At 41.4% G+C, this 24,826-nt stretch overlaps 1 protein-coding gene across 2 annotated transcripts in view; it reads right to left on the bottom strand.

Moving 5' to 3' along the window:
- The window catches only part of TMCC3 (transmembrane and coiled-coil domain family 3), a 145,331-nt gene that overhangs the window by 80,176 nt on the left and 40,329 nt on the right, over nt 1-24,826 (bottom strand). Inside the window, exon 1 of one of the 2 annotated variants that reach the window (XM_055808068.1) lies at nt 18,467-18,577. The exons of the other annotated variant lie outside the window; for it this stretch is intronic. Within the exon in view, the coding sequence (XP_055664043.1) occupies nt 18,467-18,469 (3 nt within the window). The 5' untranslated portion in view covers nt 18,470-18,577. Of the gene's footprint in view, nt 1-18,466; nt 18,578-24,826 lie in introns of those variants that run through there. 2 annotated transcript variants of the gene reach the window in all.

Here is a 24,826-nt window from a genome sequence, read left to right as displayed (position 1 = left end):
CTGGGTGGTAACAACTTGCATAAAAATGTATTTAGAAAATTCATTAGTAACAGTCCAAGTTAATTGTGGCATTAGTACAGCTCAATGTTAAGCTTCTAATTAAAAGATGTCAAATCTAACTAGGTCCTTGAAATATCTTTAAATAATATGCATGCGTTTGGGGTATTTATTAGATTAATATTATTTTGGTTTTGTTGCTCTTCAGCCATTATGCAAGCTGCCTCATTTAAGGCCATTTAAACGGTAATAGCTAGTTTTAGTAACACTGAAGTAGACACTAGAAGACGCCTTTATTAAAGATGGAAACAGTTTCCTGCATATTTAGGAAATAAGGTTTATTTAAGACATTGTAAGCCACAGTTCTATTATCAAATAATTCTAAAGGGATTAATCCACAAAATGTACCTGCCTGGGAAATAGCATCCATCTCTTCCATTCAGTCTGGGAAATTCAGTCTGAGAAAGGGAAATACATAATGTGTCCTAGTTCATTTAACCTTTCAGTCAGCACTCCTGAATTCCTTACGAGCTTCTGCTTCACAAATCTCCTGTTTTAACTGATGATACTCAACCTTTTTAACCAAATTGAAACTCTGACAAATGCACATACTTCTCATGCTTCCAGAGTAGAGCCTCCATGACAGTGAGGAGAAATGGATAACATTTATCAGGTTTTTTTATCAACTGAAAAAACACACTGGAATATGTATTTTATCAAGGCACAGCTGGTTTCATCTTGCTGTAAACAGGACACTAGACTGGCATGAAAGACTGAGTCAGTATAGTAACAAACCGTTCATTTACAGAAAAAGAGTGCGGTTTCAGTTCACCTGGCAAAAGTTGCAACTCAGCCAGAAGTCACTAAAAAATTTTGGTTGAAATTAATAAAGTCAAGTATTTGTAAAGCAATTCTAGTTTAATGTATTTATATCTGGAAGTGTTCAATCTTCCAGCTAACTTGAGAACTTACATACCTTCCACAAAACCGATGAGGGGACAGTGGTATCATGCCCCCTTATGGACAAGTAGTTAGTCCCCTAAAATGATTAGAAGAAAATCCAAAATTCAGACCCCTGAAAAAATGTGAAGGAGACAAGGAGACACAGAGCTGCCTTAGGGACCAGCTAGCTAAACAGTCCTTGACAGAGATTTATGTATTCGTCCCTCCTTGCCTCCCAAACTAGGGAAAGGCCAAAGGCTGTTGAACCTTGAACAGTGAAACTCTGCAGAGAATCACTGTGGTCAGAAATACGTGTGTGAGTGACAGCTCGGCATCAAAAGCCTGGAGAGATGGCTTGCATCAGAAGAAATCTCAAGCCTAGCTGTGACTGAAGCAGCTTTCAGAGCAAGCCTTGGGGAGCTACCCGCTGTCCCAAGTGTTGGGGACGTGAGCAAGGACACTGCCTTGGGTTACTGACTATCCCTAGCATTCAAGGCAGTGGGATTTTGATGCAATTCTGTTTATTTACAAGGAAGTACAAAAATACCTGATTCCATTGCATTTGAGTTTTTTCTCCTAGCTGGACTAGCTGAAGTGCACAGCCTCTACAGTGCAGCCAGGTCAACTCTTGTAGAGGTGCCTCCTGCATCAGAACGTGTTTCAACACTTTGCTGACACCTCTTGACATCCGTGTAAACAGGGACCTGACGGATGGAAGAAATAAAGTTCATAGCCTTTATGTTTAGCTGTCAAATGGTCTGGATGAGATCAAGCACCTTAAAATCCTGTTAAGTTCACTTGGGTGACACGAACTGTCAACACTGTGCTGTGAACACCCAACTCGCAGGTAGCTAGTAGTGCAGCAAGGAGTGGCAAACACAAGCTGGCAAGGAAATGTTTGCTAGAGGCGGCTGGATTTCACACAGCATAATAGGCAAAGGTATTTCCACTCAGCCTGAGACACAACCAACTATTATCTGATGGAATTCTATTCCAAAAATATAAAACTCACAAAGAAGTTTCCATCCTGCCCAGTTTGATACTTGGTTTCCTTATTACGCAAGGTTAATTCCCAAATCTGTTTATTCCCAGCTTTTCTGCAGGGTTTCTTTCTATCCTAAAGAAACTTTGCTTCCCTTCACAGACATCCTCTATCTGTCATGGTTCCCTAGGGATCAGCTGCCACCTAAATTCTGCCCAGATGGTCAGGACCTAACCTGCAGGGTTAGGAAATGGCTTCAGACAGAAGGGAACAAGCAGGACTTGTGGACCCAAATCCTCTACAAGAACAACCCAGGAACAACAGCGCAGCTTACAAATAGAAAAATTGAAAGTAACGTTAGAAAGTGCATCTTCACAATTGGTGGGGGGAATGTGAGCAGACAGAAGAGGTTAAGAAGGTCATTTTCACGGAGACAAGTTACGAAGTACACTCTGTGCTGCATATTATTACACTTTCCTCTGATGCACTTAGCTGTGATCATAACTAGTTGGTGAACTACCAATGTGATCCAAATTGGTAACTCCTATGTGCCTTTAAGCAGTCTGCTTCCTTCTTTAAGTAATGAAACAGAAAAAAAACCCAAATAAAAAAAAAGCGCAAACCAAACCCCAGAAATATCTGCAGACAGAAACGTTGTTATTTATTGAAATACTGTGCATGCCTCAGACTGTAATTCAGTTCTTTTAAAATAGACCAACTGGCCTAAAAAAAAAAAATCAGCATCACCTCACCTCTTATATGAGTGTTGACCTGGCAAAGTACAAAGGTAAAACTCTTCTGCTTACCAGAAAGCTCACATAACCAGAAGACAGAGCCACAACACTGCCAGTGAATTTTATTCTTTGATTCTGCCATGGTAAAGATTCAAGAAAAATTAAATCAGGGAAGAATTAAGCATTTAAAAATATTTTTTCAGCGTAAGTGAGGATATATTCATGTAAAGATGTAATTAAGAATGAATAAATACTCACAGTCCAACATATTGCAAAAGCTGTGTTCAGTGGCATGGTTCTGCTTCTGCCAAGTTAAGCTAAAAAAGAATATTAACTCTCTGTTTCTGTACAGAAAGTCCTGTTACTTCCTATTCTGTCACTGTGTCCAGTCAAAACAAACCTACTAAAAGCAACAAGTGTTAATGAGGCGCTTTTTCTAATCTAGCAATCAGCATGTTACTGAAACCAGAAGATGTAAGGATGTTGAGCAGCCTCACTGATAAATACTGATACATCAGTATTTTAATAGCCTGATCAAAAATCAAGAGCCTCCAGTAAGAAAGCAGAACAGTATAATATGATTGAAGTAAGATGCTCTGTTGAAGTGTTGTACATTGCTTAGTCTATACAGGAGCAACTAAGCAGCAACTCAGAATATAATTCATTGCATACATCCCGAACGTTGAAGTAACAGCAAACGAATACAAATAAAACAAGCACCATAAAGGAGCACATGGTGATTCTTTGGTGTATCTGGGAGTCTAACTGAGGCACTCAGCAGCCTCAAGGTGCAACCACTGCCTTGGGGTAAAGGGGGCGGGCATATTCAGGGTATTCTTCCCAAGCCTTTTTCACCTGCACTGAAAATAAGCCATCTTACTCTCCTCTATTTTTCTGTCTTGACATGATACTGAAAAAATTGCTCAGCTGCATATTAGCCACAAGCAATATGAAGAAGGTACATGTGACACACCTTTTAATGAAGAAATCAAAAAGAAATGAAAATCCATTTAGACAGAACTTATATGCATATATATCACGCAGCACCATGAGGGAAGGGAAACAATTTCCCAGTTTCCTCCTCAGGATCTCTTCACAAATTAGTAGAGAGGCTGCTTGCAAGAGTCCCGTCCTTTGCTCATTCTCTATGGGAACATCAATAACTCCCCAGGAGGGACTGCATGAAAGGCAGATACATGCACTGGAAACATACGGGTAATTGATCTCTGGGCTTCATTAGGAAAAGAGAATATGAGTCAATGCAACTGGCAATACTTTGTATCACAATACTTCCTATCACAACATCGCAGCTAGACAGATGGGCTCCTAGTGATGAAATTAGATGCAGCTGGAGTTGTACCCCTGCACCATATTAATCCCCAAGTTGTATTTTGTCATGGAACAAAGGCAGACTGATTGGCAGTGCTCAGTAATCATTTCTGGAGCCCGGAGCACCCCAATAGGGGTCAGCAGCCTTCCATTTTCTCGGGCACACTGGCAGACTCTCATTGTTCTCATATACAGAACCTTCCTGTGGGTTTCCAATAGCCAGGAAAGTAAAAAATTCAAAATGCAAGATCTAGCACAAAATTGCTTTGACTTCTCAAGACAAAGCCACAGCAGGAATAAGGCAAGAGAAGTGTCTGCTCTATGCACCTGCTAGCATAAAGGAAAGCAGAAAAAAAAAAAAAAAGATAATTTAGGTGAGTCAAGTGTGTGGCAGCCTCCTAAGAATGAAACTCAGCAAGCCCAGGAAGCCAGGAGCTGCAGCAGAGGGCAAGGCAGCGAGAGGAAGAAGGGGATGCACATGTGGTGACCGTGAAGTCCTCCTGTCCTCCCAAACATGCGTACACAAGGAGGTGAAGGAGAAGGAAGGCACTAACTGAAGGCCCTAACTGAAGCCAGCTGCAATTCAAGTTGGGGATGAGGTGGCCATGAGGTACAGGAATGCCCTGATGGCTGCCTGGGGTACATGACTTCCAGAAGTTTGGAAAGAAGCTGCTAGATGCAGCTCACATAAGACAAGCAGGTTGTGCAGTGGGGCAAAATAAGGAGTTATATTCATCACTGAGAAAGCTCATTGAAGCCCAGAAATTTCACATGTATGCATTTAGAAATTAAATGCTAAAAGGAGTTGATGATCTTCAGCAATGTTTGCTGTCAAGGTTAATAAAGATGTCTTTATTTCCCTAAAGAGGAGACGTATTTCCAGAACTTAATTTTAAAAAACCTCTATCATTCAACTTAGATAGTAACCAAACTTTTTAGGAGGGTTTCTTTTCTGCTTTCCTGTGGAGGGCAGATTGGTCAGTAATCAGAGAAAGGAAAACTGGGCTAAGAAATATTTCTGTTCTGTTAGCTGCAGTCGCTTATTGAAGTAAGGCAGTTTTTCCATTCTGGTGAACAACCATGTTAGAATTTCATGTCTCTGCATGAGCAACCACAGGATAGTTTTATCAGTGCAATTAATTTCTTGCATTTACATATGGAAGAGGCTCATGTTCACACTTAGAGAAATGAGGTCATGATCACTGTAGCTGGAGGTGCTCAGGAGTGTCCTGACTCCACTTTTGCCAGATCACTTAAAATGCCTTTGGTTTTTATGATTGAATGTCACAATGTTCAGCCACTGCAGTCATGAGGTCTTCTCTCTTCCGACAGCTGGATACAGAGCCTCTGCGAAAGGGCTGAAACATCCTCTCTTCACCCACAGAACGGACTCACATCTTCTACAGAAAAAGCTGCTGGCAACCCTCTAGACAGTGGGGTCATGGGCTTGGACCCACAGCTTGCCACATGCTGTCTGTTTACAGTATGCAGCAGTTTCAGCCCTGGTCAGCCACATCTCAGGATGTATTGTTCTCACTTGAAATGTAAGTAAGGCTTAAAATGCCACTATATAGAAATGCAGATCACTAAACTTTCTTCTGAAGTGCAAGAGACTAGAAGTAGTGTACAAATTATTGAAATCTGAAACTGAAAACGTGCATATTTTCATAAATGTACATAGGGATGCATGTTTGAGAGATTAATCAACTAACAAAACCCAGAAATGATACTAAAATATAAGTGCTCATCATTATTTTTATATTGATGTCATCTTTTAGCACAGAGCATCAAAGATCTTTAAACAAATTAATGAATTAAACTTCATAATGCTGCTGAGATTTAGGCAGTAATTACCCAGCCAATATGGATAAAAAAATGACAGGTTCTATAGAAAAAATTAAATGCTCATTTGTTATTGATACCTCTGAATGTTATCAAATTACAAAGAACAATTCATATTAATTGCAACATCGTAACTGCATGCTCTCACTCGTGGGACTTTTTCAGAATTAAACCTTTCAAGCATTTCTCTTTCTATGAAAATTTCTCCCCAGATCTAGGTTTATTTTAGGGACAATATAATTTTTTTCTGAATGCATTTCTATCTTTCTTTGTGATGACTTGCTTAGTACACATGGGCAGCAAACATCCATGTTGGAGGTAGCCTCCCGATACCTGTTTTTCTAGTTCTGTGCTCTGATGCCTTCCTTTCCGATGTAAGTATTTTGTAGGATTCTATAATCATAGATGGGAACTGCCTGTTTCCAGTTTAGCTTTAATTACCTCTCATTCAGCCTGCACCTTTAAGTAGACCAGCCTGTTCTCTGGACTATTAAAGACTTAAGCGTTTCTCCTGCAGAATCAAGGACCATATCAACAATAGCTGCATGGGGTTTTTCTTCACCAGGCTCAGTAAGTTTTTACATTTAGCACCTCTTGGTCTTGGTTTAGAGGTGTAATAGAAAGGAAATCCTCTTTAACAACAGTGCTAAGAAAGGAAAAGAGAATACAGTTTTATTTGTGAATAAAACCTATGGGCATTCAAAGAAGATGGCCAAAATTTGAAGCTGCAACATACTTACAAAGGCTGTGCAGTCTATGATTAATACTAACTGAGACTCAAGGACACTACAGCCACCGGAGGGCCAATGTTTTACTGTTCAAAGAGAAGATACAAGTTGAGAGAACTCAGACATTAGCTGTAGGGTACTGACACAGCACACATCCTAGTTGCTACCCGAGTTTTCATGAAATCAAGCTTCCTGTTATTAGTTCTCTGTAAGGCATAAACTTGGCTCTTTCTTGTTAAGATGTTAGAAGTATTTAGCTTCTTGACAAACAGTTCAGTTTCAGTGATGGTAGATGTTATTACCTACATGACTTGTGTGCATGCTGAGATTCTGATCATGTGTAAATCCACTCAACTACCTGGCCCATGGGAAACACAGGTACTTAGTATTTCAAGCCACCAGAAGGGAATATTGACCACAGTCTCCTTCAGTCTGGAACTGGACCATGGTCTCCATCTAAAGAGACATCTGTGTAAATACGGAATTACTGGTATCTACGTAAGCCTGCACTAATTGTTCTAAAAAACAGCATTACATTATACTCAGCAGCCTGCTGATTCATGATGAAAGAAATAAGCTATGCAACAAAAACCTGAACAATGTCATACCTAAAAATAGAGAACAGTTCAGACCAGTGCAGTAATTGCACCATAATATTGGTACTAATTTATGGGCCAACAATTGCAGACCTTAAGCTAAGAGCAGATTTCTGAAACAAGCCAGAACAAGATGTACTTATAAAGACAAAATACTGTGGGATGCTATGATGAAGATGGCTTCATCAGATTAGCCTCATACTTGAGATGCAAGGAGAACCTCTTAAATCATTAGTAAAGCTGCAGCTTCTCATTATTTTTAATAGCTCTTGATATGAACACTGGCGCCAAAGTACCTACAAATAAGCCTTACTCAGTAATCTCCAGGGTTCAACACTGGGCTTCACAATGCTAGACCTTCATTTACAGCATCAGGCAGGCTAAAACAAATGCACAAATAATAACTCACAGTACGCCTTCTTCCCCAGCTTCACCTGTCACATCTCAGATCAACCTCTCAAAGCTGCTCATTACCTACCCACCAGAGCTTCAGCAAGCGCAGGTCAGCATGACCCTCGTGACTTCAACAAAGCCGTATCACCATCCGCTCAAGACACAGCGTGCACAGAGGAAAGGTTTAAAAGTGCCCATTAGCACTCTCTGCACAGGAGATGAGGGGAAGAGAGCTGGGAGTCTCGTGGACAGGCAGAGACCCTGCAAGGGAGGAGTGGGAACTGGAAGGCAGGCTCAAGTAGGCCAAGGGCAATCAAAGGTAGGAGAGAACAGCAAAGTGCATTTGCCAGAAGACTAGGGAAAAAGGGTGCTCCGGAAACGCAAGAAAACTGTCAACCCTCTCAGGGGAGGAATAACAAAGGCTAAGTGAGAAGGAAGTGAGAAATCATGTCCTGAAACAAGGAAGCTTCTAGAGTGCTTGGCTGCTTTCCTGCCTTGTTAATTGGGAGACAGTGCAGGGCACACCAGCTAGTCACAATAACCACCTCTGCTGAAGCTGGTGCACCCTCACCATGCCAGGGGAGCATGCACACACTGACTTCCCAACAGTCCCCCAGGAAGAAGCACATCTTAGCACACACTTGTTTTGTGGCTGCCCATGCTCCTCACTTCCATCCTTGCTCTCGGGAGCCACAAGATAAAGCCCATGTTAGAAAGCCTAGGTGAGCAGGACCTGCCATGTTCTGCCATGTTTCCCAGGACTGCAGAAGATGACCTGGACTTCTTGCAAGAAACTTGGTCAGAGCATATCACAACAGCAGTGCTTTTGACAGACACTGAAGGATATGGAAAAAAGGACAATGATTAAACAAAACAATTGCATCGTTTACCTGAATGAAGAAAATGGTATTTGTTATTATGTATTATATGTTGTTATCTATCTAACATTCCAGCTGAGTTTTTCTTATTTTATATTGTGACTTCCCAATGCCTGTACCCTGCATTTCTGCAAGGGCATTATTGTGAGATAATCAGACTCACAGAGTTCTCAAACTTTTCTAAAGTTCTCTTAAATGCATTAGAAAATTATAGGCTACAATTTTACAGGAGGGAAAATGAGACAGAAATATCAGTGCCATAACATCCACCAATTTTGGTTTCATTTTGCACAGAACTTCATACTTTCACAGCACTTAATACATTCAAAGTGCATCTTTAATTGATAGTTTCCAGTTGGATTGCTTAGCTCTTCTACAGAAATTTTCTAAGGAGACGACAAGCTCTCTGAGAAGCAGGAGTAAAGTATGGCTTCCTGAACTCTCGTGTCTAATAGTTGGGAAGCCTTGGTGCTTATGAATTCTGACTTAAGCTCTTCCAAGACTTTTCCCACTTAAGCTTTTCCCAGAACTACAACTTCTACCCATCTGCCTTTTAGGGACAAATCTGGTGGTCTAGAGCTAACTGTCTCCACAAAAAAAAGGAAATGTCCTTGTCCTCTCCCTTCCAGCCTAGGCACACCAGCACACCCACAATAATGCTAAAAGGACTCAGTGTCTGTACCAGCATCATCAGGTGAACATATCACCTGTCAGTAGAAAAAATAACAGTGCCAAAGTTCGAAGATTTTAGCTGTCCTAGAGAAAATGTGAAATGGGATCACAGTACATCTGAAGACTCACGAATTATAAGATGAATGAAGAAAACAGTTTTTGTCATCTCAGTTTTAAAACACTTTTAAGTCCAGCAGTTCTGCTATTTGCCCCAAAATACCACTTCTACGGAATCTAACTACACTGGCACTCTCAAAAAAGAAAGAAAGAGAAGAAAAGAAAAAGAGTACAATTACAGCCAGTCATAAATATTAAAAAGTAGATAAATAATGAGTAAATGCTAATTTTACCTCCTTTCTTGTGCCCACTAAAATTTGAAATATGCCTAGTGGTCCTTTCTGTATTATATTTAATAAGCTTTTTTTCTACTATATGAGTTTAAACCAGCATATTTGAATGCTGCTCATGGAAAATTTTTGTCCCATTGAGCATATATTGAAAACAAAATCAGAAATTGCCAGTGAAAGCCACGCTTTAAAGACATTTGTAGTCACAAAGTAGGATTATTTGCACCTTGTAAATGGGGCCAGAGACATTCTCCTTTTGAGCAATGTCCTGCAAACATTCTTGCACTTATGTAACTTTATTTGAATGAATTTAGTGTGGTAATTCTCATAAGTAGAAGTTACTTACAATGTTCAGTTTACTTCATTTTTGAAATCAAAATATATTTGAAAAATATGTCCAAACCTCTTGCAAAGCAAGAGGACCACTTGATGCTGAGGACACGATATGGAGCTATTCTCTGCCTTCCAAGATCAGTAACAAAATTCATAAAAATTTCATTGCAGAGATTTGCAAACTATATGACCTTTATTCATTACACTGCTTTACACGTTCACACACAGGCAACTAAGTGTTGCCTAGACTGCTTCAGGTCTGCAAACTCCCCAAAATAAAATAAGCTTGATCTGTGAAAGTTTGGCTCAACTGGAGCTCAAGGGAGAGTTTTGTGGATTATAGTAAAATGGGGTTTGGATCTCCTTGATCTTAACAATTGTCTTTTGTTTATGTCAGCATGATTTTTATTTTTTTTTCAGTGAGGTTTGACAAGTCTCATTGATGGCACCCGAGCACAGGAAAGCTAGTCACTACGTCACAGACATGACCTCTGCCTCGCATCAACAGAAGATAGGAAATGTGCAAGAAGGTTCAGTTGCCTTCCAGCTCCCTCATCCTCAGGGTTCATGTGGGTCTCGGTATAAATTACAGCAATAATATTATAGCAGTAATTGCTTTCTGGCTGCCACTGCTCTGGCAGTCTGCTCCAGGCACACGAGCAGTTCCTTAGGCTCAGCTGACAAGTAGGGGTGACTCAGGAGAAAGCAATTCAATTGCCTCTGGATTTCTGCTCACACCCTAACACAGACCATCTCCCCATGCCTTCCTCTGCCTTCCTTCTAGGCTGAAATTAAAGCTACAAATGTAATGGTGGTGGTGCTGAAATGACAGGAGGAAAATGAATGCCACGATTTTTTTCTTGTATGCCAGAAGCAGTGTTGGAAGAGAGCGTGATCTTCCCTCAGCTGGGAACAGGGCTTGGGCCATACCCTGCCTGCACATAGCATCCAGAACTGCCTGCAGAAATCACCTCCCAGGCACACGAGGGTACCCACAGCTGGAGGAGTAAGAAATGTGATTTATGGAATACAAACACCATATAGCACAATTTCCTCTTGCTCCATTCATAATGTGTAGTTGAAAAAAAAAAAACTATCCCATGCTGTCTAGTTTATTGGAGGGGAGTCAGGTTACAGTAATAGCAGAGACTAACTCATCAAATCAGCATTCACCCACTTTAATTAATTAATGTAAAGCAATATAAACTGGTGACCAGGATAGAAGATAAAAACTCAATACAGTTTGGAGAAAACATCAAACATCATGGAGAAAAGTGGCATTCCTCTGTCAGGACGGGATTTATTCATAAAGCAGGTAAACAATTTCTAAGCTGTTCAAAATCATCTGTGCAACAAAAAATTAATAGTCAGATCCACACACAAGCCCAGCAATCTAGTCAGAATCACTGCCCCTTTTGTGCATGATGGAGGCTCTTGAGAAGCACATCACTGCAGGGTTGACAGGTCTTTCACCTCCATGATAGGACATTGGTGTGGATTAGGTGTCATTTTGCAAAGGTGAAACAAACATTTTTTATCAGTAAAGTGCAGAAATGTTCTGAATTCCCTGAAAGAACATTTGTGGGAGGAACAGGGCAAGGTGGTGGGAAATTGGTGGAAAATAGTATTTCCATGACTCTTTGGAAAGTGGGAGAGAAGCAAGTTGTCCCAGGCATCACCAGAAGTATGTGGCAGAGCCAGGAAGGGAATTTCCATTTTCAGACTAGTATCACACCTCTGTTTTAACGCTAAAACTAACTTGCCTCTTAGCGCTCTGGAGCGTGCCCCCTAGCACAAGGGAGGTGGTCTCAGGTGACCAAGGCAGAGGAGACCCAGAGTACAGCCCCGGTATGCCCTGGCAGGCTGCTGGGAGGGCAGCTGTGTGGCTGCAAGGGCTGGCAAGTTAAAGCCAAGCTGTGATGATCACCGTGCCACCCTCCCTTTGCCTCCTGCCTCTCCTGTCACCTAGAGACACAGGCTATGACCAGCATGGGAAATCCCTCATTATCTATTTCACTTGCCTGGAGCTGTGGAGAGAATCCTAAAGCAAGCCATTAAGCATTGAATTTCAACTTATTTGTCTGATTTCTTATTTCTTTTTTTATTTATTATCATGATTCGTGACCTCAAGTCTCTATCTCATTACAAAGGCGCAGACAAGCCTGGTACAGTCTCCTTAATGGAAACGCAGAGCCGAACCACATGTCTGTCAATTAGCAAATATCCCAGTAAAGGGTCTGATTCTTAAAGTAATGAAACAATTACTGTTAGATGTTATTATTTATTATTTATAACACCGTGGCACTTCCAGTCTAGAGCAAGACCTCACTGTGCCTGGCACAATACAAACATCGAACAGAGTATGTAATCCAAGCGGTTTTGTTTGCAGAGCTGTGGCCTTATGCCTGATCCTACTGATGCTCTCTAAAACACGCAAGCAAAAATTATACTAAAATTAGCAGTGGCAACAGCAGCAGTTATTCTTCCTATCAGAAGGAATGCAGGTCATTTAGTTTGGGAGTGCCATCCCTCCTTCCCCCATTGGTGCTGCAAGGAGTTCACCCTGCCCAGAAGGTGGGAATACAGGAGGAGAGCATCACAGCTGGTGCACAGGCTTTCGCTTCTGGCAGATATTGCTGGAAAACCAAGGCAGAACTCACCCTCTCTCCTATACACAAGGTAACCACCTTTTTAAAAGCCAAGGGCAGCCCCTAACTACTGCTAGCCTGAGAGAAGAGAGAGGATAATACTTAGAAACGAACTCCACAGGCAACCAACAGCCCCATGTCCTCAAAGGTCAGCTCAGGTTTTCCAAGTGAGATGCTAAGAGGATGTAACCAAGACTGAGTGTTTCAACTGAGAGAGGGAGCATGAATGCTGAGCCTTGGGGAAGAAAGCTCTACTCAAGTGTGGGATACTTTCCTTAGGCAGCTGATGGAGCCTTCACTGCTGAAGCAATTCACAATTAGATGTGAAAAGAATCACATAAATACCGTAAGAAAATTCACAGTGGATTCACAATGATGAAGAATATGATCCAACAGTCTTTCCCTATCTCTTAGCATGTGTCCCCTGAAAATAAACACTTACCTTTCAAAATATCACTGTGATCCAAAGTCTGTTGAAGTCTCTAGAAAGGCAAAATTCAACTGGGCTTTAAATGAGGCCATAAATTTGGGGAAAGTGCTATATGTTTTTTAATTTGCTTAAACAATGAAAAACTAACTAAAGGTTTTGCCAGTAGACCTGTTGCAACCATTTATACATTTTGCCATAAATCCCAGGTATTCCTACAAGCCAGGTGCTAGAAAGTTTTTGCTTTTTTTGCCCTAAAGGTTTTTTGATGTATTTATATATAGGCTTGGCAGTACCAATTATTGTGTCAGCTGCATAAAGGTAAGCGTCCTTATAGCAAATACATATATACCCCATAGCAAAAAACCCCCCACACATTCAGTAACTTTGCTTCAAGGTATCTAAAATCGGTTAGTTTGTAAAGGCAACAGGAACATGGAATGGAATCTCATCTAGAAAATATGTAAAAAAAAGTAACCAAAACGTTTTAAATTCCGTCCCAGCAATAATGCAATCATACTGCAGTATCCCAATTTTGATAACCTGTGATTTTTTTTCTCAGAGCATGTATGTTATTACTTTACATCTTGAGTAAATGTGCACAACTTCCAGCTCAGGTCTGCACAAAAGTAAGGGTCTGGGGCAGAGGTCTGTTTTCCGAAGAATGAAATCCAATTCAGGCCTCTGCACAGAGTCACGCCTATCAAAGTCTCAGTCATAAAACTGAGAAAAAAAAGGAAATAAATCTGTTTATATAATTTGGTATTTTAAAGTAAAAGAACCAATCAAATTCCTTTGATGTTTTGAGTACCTTCATGGGGACAAAATACCCCAAAAACTCAAAACACCCGAAACCTGAAATACTCTAGAAATAGGAGATTTACAATGAAGTATGACAGATGCTATGAAAGCGTTCAGACTGGTAAATTTTAAGTGCATACAGTTAACACTACTTTCTGGAATTGTTTCTCTAGATGACACAAAGGAGTCAAAGGACCATAAGAATGGATGATCTGGAAGAATCAGAAGTGACCATACTTTTTGTTTCCATTCTTCCCACTAATAAAAACTGCAGAGAGAATTTTTGCCAGTGGAACGGAATGCAAAATCTCTATTATTAGCATTATCAGCTAAATCCTACCCCTCTAAAAGATGGATACCATTCTTTCATCTGTATTTCTCCTCTTACAAACTTCTCATTTTCTGTCCCCTGTGTAGTAAGTGCTGAAATTAGTTAGCTAAGTCGTCTCGACTACATGAAATACTGACTGAAGCCTGTAACCAGAAAGCAAGAGGAAAGCAGTGTTTTTTACAGCTCAGGACTAGGGTAAACCTACAAGGCCTGAGCTTCTGACACTTTGTGTTATGTTTTTAATTTTACAGAATAGGGCTACACATACAAGTGAATGTCAGAGGTAGAAATGTCATCATTTTGGTCATCTCCATTATCTACCTATTTCCTGTTCTAACAGGGGGGGGGGGAAAAGAAAAGCAGACTTTGACAGTAGTCCCAGATCATCTCATTCAATTCTTTATCTCAAAAAGACAGACAGCACCAGCTAGGACACAGTCACATGGAGGCTTATCCCTACACACTCTCCAGGCAACCAGCACCGAAGGCAGCAAGAAAAATTATTGCAGTGAAAGCCCTGCTTAAGCCTTTATGTTTGTCTGCTAGTGGAGTCCTTCCTTCTTCTCATGTATTTTCTTACAAGACTAAAAATACTTCAGTAGCGAAAGCCATTAATAATGGAGATAGTTGTGTTGTGGGGTTTGGTGTCAAGTTAACTGTTTAAAGAAGTAACAGCAAAACATGGGTCTGGTTAACACCGCATCCCCTGTTGAACTCCAAATAGCACCTAATTAACATGACAGGGGGTCAAAATAAGAGTTTGCATTAAACACGGTGCTGATGTGGTCTGTCAGCTTTTCTGACAAACAACTGCTCCACTTTTTGCCGTTTCCCAGTTCACAGCAGCAGCAACATTTTAGGCCAGCAAAAACCACAACACACAGCTCTGATCTCCTGCACCATGTGGGACACGGAAGTCACCCAGGAATCCCTGCAGTGAAGGGATGACTTCTTCTGAGCCTCGTGGGCAAACATTGATCTTAGGAGTCTGTAGATTAAATAAATCCCAGGCCCGGTAATGATTTGCACTGAGGCTGGCCTTACATCCATTTGAGTCTTTTTTACCCTGCTAGGACAGGCTGGAGATGCAAGAACATAGTCCTGTCCCTCTTAGGAAGGCATCTCACACTTTGTGTCTCAACCTCTTACTCTCTTAAATGTAACTCACTCTTCAACACAGATTCTCTGAGATGCATAAATGGGAGGGGAAGGTAAAACTCCTGGTATGCTGCTACTCATGATTTAAATCATTACATAAATCTCAACACTGTGTAGTAGAAGGCTAGAGAATAGCCCAACACACCTCTAGCCCCCAGAGGTGGTATCAATGGATGCAGTTTTAGGAACAAGGCTCCAAAGCTAGAGGGGAGCTGCTGCTTTTCAGGTGGAGCAACTGACAAAAAACTGAGCTGAACTGCATGTAAATGCTACAGTCTCAGTCTTCTCAAAAGGAACCACATTAGGTCAGAGGAAGCCAAGAGCAGCTGCTTATTGGTATTTGCAGTGATGATGCTATTATAATGCATTACTTTTAAGAAGTTCAAAATCCAAGCACAAGTCAAGCTACTTTCTCTCCAAGGATTTAACAGCCTCCCTTTACCTGTAAGTTTTAAACACACACACTGCACTGTCAGTTATTATGATTAATCATCCCTTTTTGTGGATTTGAGATCCTGTTTCTTAAATCTCCTCCTACTAAGAAAACTAACTGATGACATAAGAAAGAACTGAGACCTTGCAGTATTCCTTCTTGCAAGGCAGATACGGGAGATGGTAGCACACATCATCCACACAACTGGACAAGGACTCCCTACTACAGGTGTTGTGCACTGCCTTTACTTTTATCCTGAGAAATCCTGGGTTCCTTACACAGGCAGGGAAATACATCAGTGGATGAAACCTTCAGACACAGAGTCTAACGCGGAAGGAAAGCCCAAGTCTCACTGTGTGCCAGCCCAAAGGCATGCATGCATGCAGAAAACCACTGACCTATCCCATACAGCCATCTCCTGGAACAACAGACTTCCCTGGTTACTGCCACCCAATACACAGAATTAGAGTGGGTTTTACCCTGCTGAACAGCAGCTGGCTTAAGATACCCAAGAGCATGCATTTAATCCCTGAGCGGCTGTCTTTAAAACAGGAGTGCAATGATGTATCATTTTGTGGGACCTGAGCTTTCTGCAGTTTTCCGACGAAATCACCTGGTCCTGCCAGAACACTGTTCTGTATGGCCCCATAAAAGAGCTGCATTCAAAGAAATAAACCCATTGGAATAATGCAAAATACCACCAAAGTATGCTCAACACACACATCAGTCATTAAATACTTACACTCAGTTTATCAAAGGGGATAGATGAACCAACAAAAATGAGTTTGTTCTAGGAGCTATCTTTGGGCCTTTGTACCTGTGGTGCTCCTAACAAAGATGTGAATTGCTTCCGAAGACAGCATTGCACTGTACTGCAGGGACAGATCCTGCCAGATGCCAAGCTGTATGGACACTACACAGTGTCGATACCGCCCCAGATTGTCAGATATAACGTCTACTATTTTGGCAGCACATTTACACACACTAATTACAGCAACATCTAACTAGAAGGAAATGTTCACTGGAGCTCTCGCCACCCAGCAGAGAAGAGAGGGCACAGCCTCACCATTGTTAAAGCACTAGCCAGAGTACCCCTGAGGTGTTTGAGGTTTTCACTGACAGGCTGTAGGCTGACACTTAGATACAGATAATAAGAAAGTGTTCTCACAGTACCAGGAGAAATCCAGTCATACATGTCCCCTTTACCTCATCATTTGAATTTTCTTATGCACGTTTATCTACACAACTTAGAGGCTGTAAACTGTCTTCTTTTAAACAGTGTAAATTGCCTTATTTACACCATTGCATTGTGGCCTTTGTATATTTAAAACCCCTTTGATTGCCATAGGCAATTAGATGGATGACCTGAACTGTCCCTGTCTAAAATTAAGCTGCCTGAATTTAAGCAAGGAGTACCACGAGCCAGGCAGTCAGTCCCAAACTACACTGCAACAGAGCAGGAATTCCCACTGGGCTGCCTATCTCCTGGCATTTTGCTGCCTTGCGAAGTACAATACCTTTTTAAAAATTGATTTTGCTTGTCTGTTAGTTTTCCAATTCTGTTGTTCTTTCCCGGTTCTTACATGTCAGCTGCTTTCTGTCCTCTATATGCATGTGTTGCTCACAAACTTTTCAGGTTTGCTTATAAAAAGCAGCCTTGCCCTACCCACAGAACGCATTTACTGTGGATGACCACACAGTCAGGGGATAATCATCTGAAACAACTTGTTCCACTTTCAGTTAGTGTCGCCTGTCCCTCACAAGAACACCCCCAACCCTGAAATCCCAGGTTATTGCATTGTCAACTAGTATTCAGAATCTAAAGAGTCATTAAATCCAGAAATATGTTCTTATTCTGAAGAAATTTCATGTTGTCTTCTTATGGTCAATACAGTAAGAAGACAGATATGGTGTGGAGTATCTTGGCTATTATATCAGGAAGGAAAACCATATTACATTTAAAGGAAGGAAGGTGACAAGTCTCAGTGATTTTAATCCGCTTTAAAAATTAGTATTATATGAAAAACAGGCTAGGACCTTTGATAAATCTGTTGCTCATTTTTACCACTGCATTCTGTATGTGGGCACTCAAGTCAGCACCAGTGAAACTGGTCTCCTGGATAATTTTTCAAAAACATATGATAATAAATTCATAAACCGAGTCAACTGCTAACTTGAGCAGTAAATGCTCAAAACTAGCCCTTGCAAAACAAGAGATGAATGAGGAACATGACAAATAATTTTTAACATTGTAAATGCAAGGCTCTTTTTCTAAATTGAAGGAAAATTGTGAGTTATATGGAATCATATAATATCTCAAATTGGAAGGGACCCATAAGGATCAAGTCCAACTCCCCGCTCCTCGCACACTACCTAACACTAAATCATATGACTACAAACTGCATTTAGTGGTAAGCGCTGCCAAACAAGGACTACAGAAATGCTGACTGACCTATTCTCTGAACTTGCACATGTCAAAAGTAAAACAACTCCAGTAAATACTGATACTATCACAAACAGCTTGTGTCATCTAATTAATCACTGGTAGTTATTACGGCCAAACTCTGGATAGTCAGGATACAAACACAATCCATCTTATGTGAACAGTCACCTCTGCAGGCTAACTACTACTTGTTTAGCACATACACAATACATCTCACTGTTGTGGCGGCAAAGAATAAGGCTGCTGTAAGTCAAATTAAAAAGTGTTTAAGCATTTGGAGAACATCTTTACTCTCTGACCATATCCACAGCAGACCACCTAGTCCTGGCTGGAAATGAGATGACAGCAATATCTAAATACAGGTGAGTTGCACTCAGGAAGCCAACAGCGTTCCCTAAGCAGTCCAGAAGGCCAATGTTCTCCCAGCAAGGTAAGAAGAGTTGAGTAGGTACCATTAATTTGGAGAGGTAGATGGTTTCTGATTTGGTGTGGCATCTGCAGGTGTCAGCCCCTGGAGAGAAACAGAAGTGTGAGCTGGGCAGCAAGGACCTGAACAGCACTGAAGCCAGACTAAAGGATTGTTTCTGTTTCTAGAAGTGCAACCCAGCAGTTGTCTGTCTGTTAAAGATAGCCTGAGAGCCTTCCTCAAAACAAGACTCCTCCTCTTGCATGAATGCAAAGCCTCTTGCATTGCAGGAGCACATCCTGCCCAGCACTGAGCCCAGACAGCACATCCGCAGTGATCAGCCTACTTGCCCCGGATGTCCTGGATGGACAGAATGTGCAGGAGGGCATGCAATGCCTATGGCTTTTCTAGAGGCTGCTCCTTCTGAGCAAAGATGTGTAGGCAATGTTTTCAGGCTGAATTTTGATAGCTGAATATTAATGAAAAGGCTGGAGACCCCACAGGAATACACAAGAACCAGAAACTTCAGGGAGGACGTAGGCTTGCTCTTTTTTCTTTACAGCATCATTAAAAATTCTATAAAAACATGTAAAATGGTTTAAGTTTTCCTTGCAAGATTACTAAGGCCAATGAGGGAAAGATAAACCCTTTGCTCCTCCTCCCCACGCAGTCACACACAATCAAGCTTAAACTCCAACATATGAGCACTTAGAGATTGTAGGTGCCCTAAGCTCTCCCAGGGAGAGACCAGCCACGTCTTGTTCTTAGGCTACTATAAATAAAAGTAAAAGAATAAACCAAATAATTTGACTAATGCACTTCTTGATCAAACAAAAGAATAAAGCAATCTCCATTGCTTCTGCACTACAGAGCAAGCTTCTCTGAAGTACAACCACCGGGTCATCTTTTTTTCTTTTTTATAATGCTTTTTTTTGCAAAACATTCTAGATCTTCTATTAATGGCCAGTTCATTCCTGCTCTCTGCATCAGCTGCGTTCAAGAGGCACGCTATGCATAGCCCTGCTACACCCAATTGCAACTGTTTCAGCACCACCGGTTGCATTAATTGTACCTTGAGGACACAGGCACATGCCAGCTCCTACCTCACAACCATCTTTAGTCAGGCCTGCGTTATACCATGCTGAGACATCCCTCCACCACAATGGGCACCCATGTACTGTACACAGCTCATCGGTGTGATATATGGTCTCCTTGAGCAGGCGAACCCAACACAAGGGGTCACGGAGCCAGAGAGGGGCCACCGCCCTATATTGTTGCTGAGCATATTTCAGACGGTGACACTGTTCCTTCTCCTCAGTCCCACTACACAACCCACAGATGTGGCTTAGTGCTGTGGCCATTCCCTTTTCACATGACTGACAAGCGCCCCATGGCATCATCCAACACGTGGTGCCTCTCTACTGGGGAAAAATCATACTGCACTTGAACCTGAGGCTTCTGAAAGCTGACAGTACTTCCCATGCTCCCATGTTTAGCTGTCCTTTATTCACTGGAGCCTGCATTTATTACTAGTTACAAGTTTGTCCCCATCTACCTGCTCCTTCCTTGCGCCATGATCCAAGTAGTTTCAGAGCAGTCTCCCGGGGGAGCCATGCACTGGAAGGAGACACAGGAGACAGAGTGCCTGTTCGCCTCCAGCACCATCTCCTGCTCCCACAAAAGCAGGGAAATGGGCTGGGAAGGGAGATGTCCAGGCAGTTCTCCAGAGAGCAGGGAAAAAGTCTCTTTTGTGGTCACGCTAAAGGGATTTAAAACCCTGCCCCTCCTGGGAGTTTTTGCTCTTGATTTTCAGTGTTTGGACCTTACCCTGTACAGGGAGGGTCAACTAGATGTTAGAACACGCCTTTTTCAATTCAAAATGGAAACCCTGGAACACACATTAAAAAAGGCTTTTTTTTTTTTCTTTTTTTAGATACTCTAACATTCAGAAGGAATTAGATAACAGCTATAATGGCCCCGCCTACTCTTGATCCTTTCTGCTGCCAGAACATTTTGTGTAATAAATCATGAGAGCACTACATTACTCGGAAGCTAAAAATGGAGCAGTCAGGAGGCAGCACAGAGCTCTGCCTGCAGAATACGGAGTTGTATTTGATAACATCTGCACTTGGTCTGATTTTAAGCTGCCTCGGGTGGGATAACAAACCCAAATGAGGAAGGAAAGGTTCACAGGGTCATTACAGCACAGGCTGGCTTTTAAAATATTTGTCTTTCAACTTCACTTTCATCACATTTTGATTTAGGTGGGTTAGTTCCTGGAGAGGGTTCCGCTTAACAGAACACCAAGGGCACCACTTACATTTCCCCAAATCCAAGACAGTTGTTGAAGAGTAGTGAAAGGGTGCAGCTGAATGGCAGGATGCAATATCATCTTTCCTCAAATCAGAAGGGTAAGATCAAATTGTTTCCTCCAGACTGGGAGAGAGTGTTTCTGAAAAACCGGTCCAACTAGCTGTAAATTCTTAACTGGCATTTTATCCCCCTGTAAAATGAGTAACAAGCACTGATCACAGCAGCGGAATTGATAAGGCAGCTCAGGTCTGGCTAAGAGCTGACACATTGCTCCAGTTGCATCCCAAAGCCCAGTCCCAGGCACCCTCACTGTAAGTGATGGCTATCTACACCGAGTAAGTAACCCGGCTCAACACGACACCCACCTGCCTTTGCTGGGCTAACCAAACGGGTCAGCTGAGCTTCTGCTAGGAAATGGTGAAATGAAACTATCTCAAAGGCTTATTTGTAACAAGAATAAGAGGTTTTAGCATCTGCTAGGGACAAGTCTGGGTAACGGTCACAAACAGATTTTTTTATGCTTTAGGCTTTAAGAACAGTTTTAGTTAAAATAGCTGAATTTTGTAGATGGCTAAAAAATAGACCCCGAATGCTAGCACTCACTTCAATTGCATAAAGTAGTATGTTTCAGCTGCTGGCACTGAAAAGGCTTTTGGGACAGATTCATACTGGGAACCCAAAAATAATAAATCAAATGAGGTTTTTTTCTTCAAGTAGTCCTATCATCTAGGAACTAAACATCAGTGAGCGCTGAAATTTACGGGAAGATAATGAAAGTACAGCTGCAGGCTGCTAGTCCGGGGGGGTTTGACACCCACAGCTGCTGGAAAGCACATGAACCAGTGTGCAGATTTCTGGCAGGCCTCACTGCTGTACATTTACCACGTAAATAACCCTGTATGATGCAAAAACATCTTAAGGGTTCTTTCCATATCCAGATGGTATTGTTCTTTCTAGCCCAGGCTGCTAGATGTCTGATCTTAAGGCAGCCTGGCAGGCTACTTAGATTTTCCCCACAGATGTCTCCATGTTTTCTTCTGTGACTGATTTACTGGAACACGAAAAAATGAAAAGCAAAACTCAAAACTGCTACTCGCAGATGTGCACGAACTGCAATTACGCAAAGAAATCAGATGGAGCCATCTCATTAAGAACTGATCAAATATGTGAGTACCTCTTTGAAAAAAAAGAAGAGGAAAAATAACAGTTAATGACTGACATGATTTGAATTAATAGCTATTAAGGCCACCAAGACTGTTATACTCATCAGCCAGTCTGATCTGCAAATACACCAGCCAAAGATACATCAGCACTTTCCTTTTTCCACTGTCTACACATAGGCGTTCCTTAAGCACATTCATTTAGTCCTTTCATCATGCTGCAGTATTCCAGCTTTATTATTTATTACAGATAAACAAAGATGATTATGATGATCACATGTAGTAATTTTTGTGCCTTTCTCTGCATGCTGTAAAGCCAGCAGATTTACGAATGACCTGATCTGCTTTCTGTGGCATTGCTTGGAATTCTGGCCACAAACCAGCACCAAACCATAACACCTACTGAGCAAAAACTGAGCAAAAACAGGGACAACTAAAACATACCAGTAGCACTCAGCTTACTAGCACTTTCTGTCTGTTTCCCACTCAGATTTCCCTTTTTAGAAATCATTTTATCCGAGTTCCCTGTGAATATGCTCTCTGCACTGTTTTCTGTCAGGTATCTTAATCAGATTTTAACTCTACAGTGATATAATGAGTTAAGTAAAGCATTTACTCTCCAGCTAGGGACCATCACACTACCTGCTTTAGTGCAAAGCGTATTAACTTTGCAAAGCACTCTCTCACTTAAACACTTAACTGCTGGTTAATACTAAAGTGTGGACCATTGATGATAGCATAAAGGTCTTCTTTGGTTTACTTACATAGAGATTACAACTGCACATCCATCTGTTGCCAGTAGGCATCCTTAACAAATGTAACTTAAAAAAGACCTGACCCAAACTTACAAACTACTTTTTACTTCTAAAATGCAATAATTTGCCCATATATCTAGCAGATCAGAATCATTAGATCAGCTGTCTTCCTCCTGTCACTAATCAGGTCAGGAGTATTTCCTCAGTTCTAGTCTCCCTGGGCTTGAAGCCAGACTGAAAGCACATTTTGGACCTGGACAGGCAAAAGATTCCAGGGACAAGAAAAGTTTGGGCATTGCCCTGGATGCTGGAGTGGAAGTAAAAGATGCAAAACTAAAATGAGACTCCAGGGGCTGATATTCTGTTCCTACCTCAGTCCCATGCTGCTTTGTAACCAAATACCGTTTCTCATAAACACCATGGTCATGAGAACGGTGTAAAGTCCCTGGAGGTGCTGCAGTCTCCACACACAGAAGCTAGAAGGGCTCCACAGCTATCAAACCACAACAGGATGAGCTGGGAAAACAAACTCCCTAGCTGATCTCAAGTTTTGCACACAGTTTTCAAGGTAAAAAAGTCAACACAAACAGGTGACTTCTTGAGCTAGACTCCAAGGATTGTAAAAACAAACAAAAAAACCCCCACAACAACAAATCTGCATTGCTATTCCTCTACATATGGAGGGGAGCAAGAAAGAAGAAAGTAAAAAAAAAAATGAAGTTTCTAAGACTAAGGTCTTTCTAGGCATTTTTTTTTTTAAAAAAAGTTAATTGAGTTCTAATGCAGGAAGAACATGCAGAACCTATTGTAAGGATCTCTTCTAGGAGGAAAGGGTTGCTGATAATTTTTTTCTGGTTGGTAATTATTGTCTTTTAATGTGTGGGGTGGGTTATTGGGGCATGTATGTTCATGATAGAACTTCTTAGCTCCTTAAAGCATTGCTTTGATTAAGAGTCAAGCTCTGTAATCTAAGGACCCTATATCATAGAATGGTTTGGGTTGGAATGGACCTTAAAGATGTATTATGTGGACCATATGTCCTAGTTCCAACCCTCTACTATAAGCAGAGACACCTTCCACTAGACCAGGTTGCTCAAAGACCCATCCAACCTGGCCTTGATTTTTTTGGGCCCTGAAAAGGGCCTTTGTGTGGTGCTGGTGGGGGCTGGCCAGCCAGCTGCCTTAGCAGTCCTGTGACTCTTGCCGGCCCTGGTGGGACCTGTGCTGTTGCCACCTGCCTTCCTGAGCAGCATCATGGCCTGGATGTTAGGCAGAACGCTTCCCTCTGTGATGGTGATGCTTCCCAGCAACTTGTTGATCTCCTCTTCACTGTGTACCACCAGCTGCAGGTGACAGGGACGATGTGCATCTTGTCACATACCACATTGCCCACCAGCCCCGGGATCTCAGCCACCATTATAACATGCATAACCGCTGACTTAAACAGTGTTGAATCATGAACTTAATTCACATGCATAAAATCCAGAGACAACAGCGAGATCAAATACTATTTCCAAAAAGGCATGTTTTGCAAAATGTCTTCTAATGAGAATGTATTTTGATAAAATATTACTGTCTCCATGATATGGATATCTGGGCTGTTATTCTAACAATAATTGAACTACTTCTTTTAAGTTCAGGAAGTTTAATTTTATTAAGTGACTGCAAAGCAATGTACCATATTCATAAACAAGTCATGAAGACTGCAGACCAACACTGACACGGTTAACTTGCACAATAAAAGGAGAGATTAAGCTTGTCATCTTCAACGCACTTGTGTAATCAATTTCTTTTGGATACTGAAGATATGAACAAAATGGTGCTTTCATTTAATTTAAACACTAACAAAAAATTAACATTTGGACTTTAGTCAAGCAGCCAGGAATTACTTCCACTGCTCATACTGTAGTGCTTATACTCCTGCTATAAATAAGTAGCCTAATGACATTCAAACAATCCAATCTGTCAAAACAGGGACACAGAATAAAAAACTATTTTAATACTCTTGCCATTTCAGCATGCCAGAAGTCAATTAGTGGTATTAACATTTGAGTTTTGAGACCCAAACCAAGGTTGGTTTCAGCAGCTCTAGACAGTATAAGGCTGCAGAGCAAGGACAGTCAAAGTAGAATTTCAGTATTTTAAAATAGTAAGAGTCCCTGAGATTGAAGACCTTGT

The sequence above is a fragment of the Falco peregrinus genome, chromosome 6 (assembly GCF_023634155.1).
Source record: "Falco peregrinus isolate bFalPer1 chromosome 6, bFalPer1.pri, whole genome shotgun sequence".
In the NCBI taxonomy this organism is placed as follows: Eukaryota; Metazoa; Chordata; class Aves; order Falconiformes; family Falconidae; genus Falco; species Falco peregrinus.
This window is presented reverse-complemented; position numbering and strand designations above follow the sequence as displayed.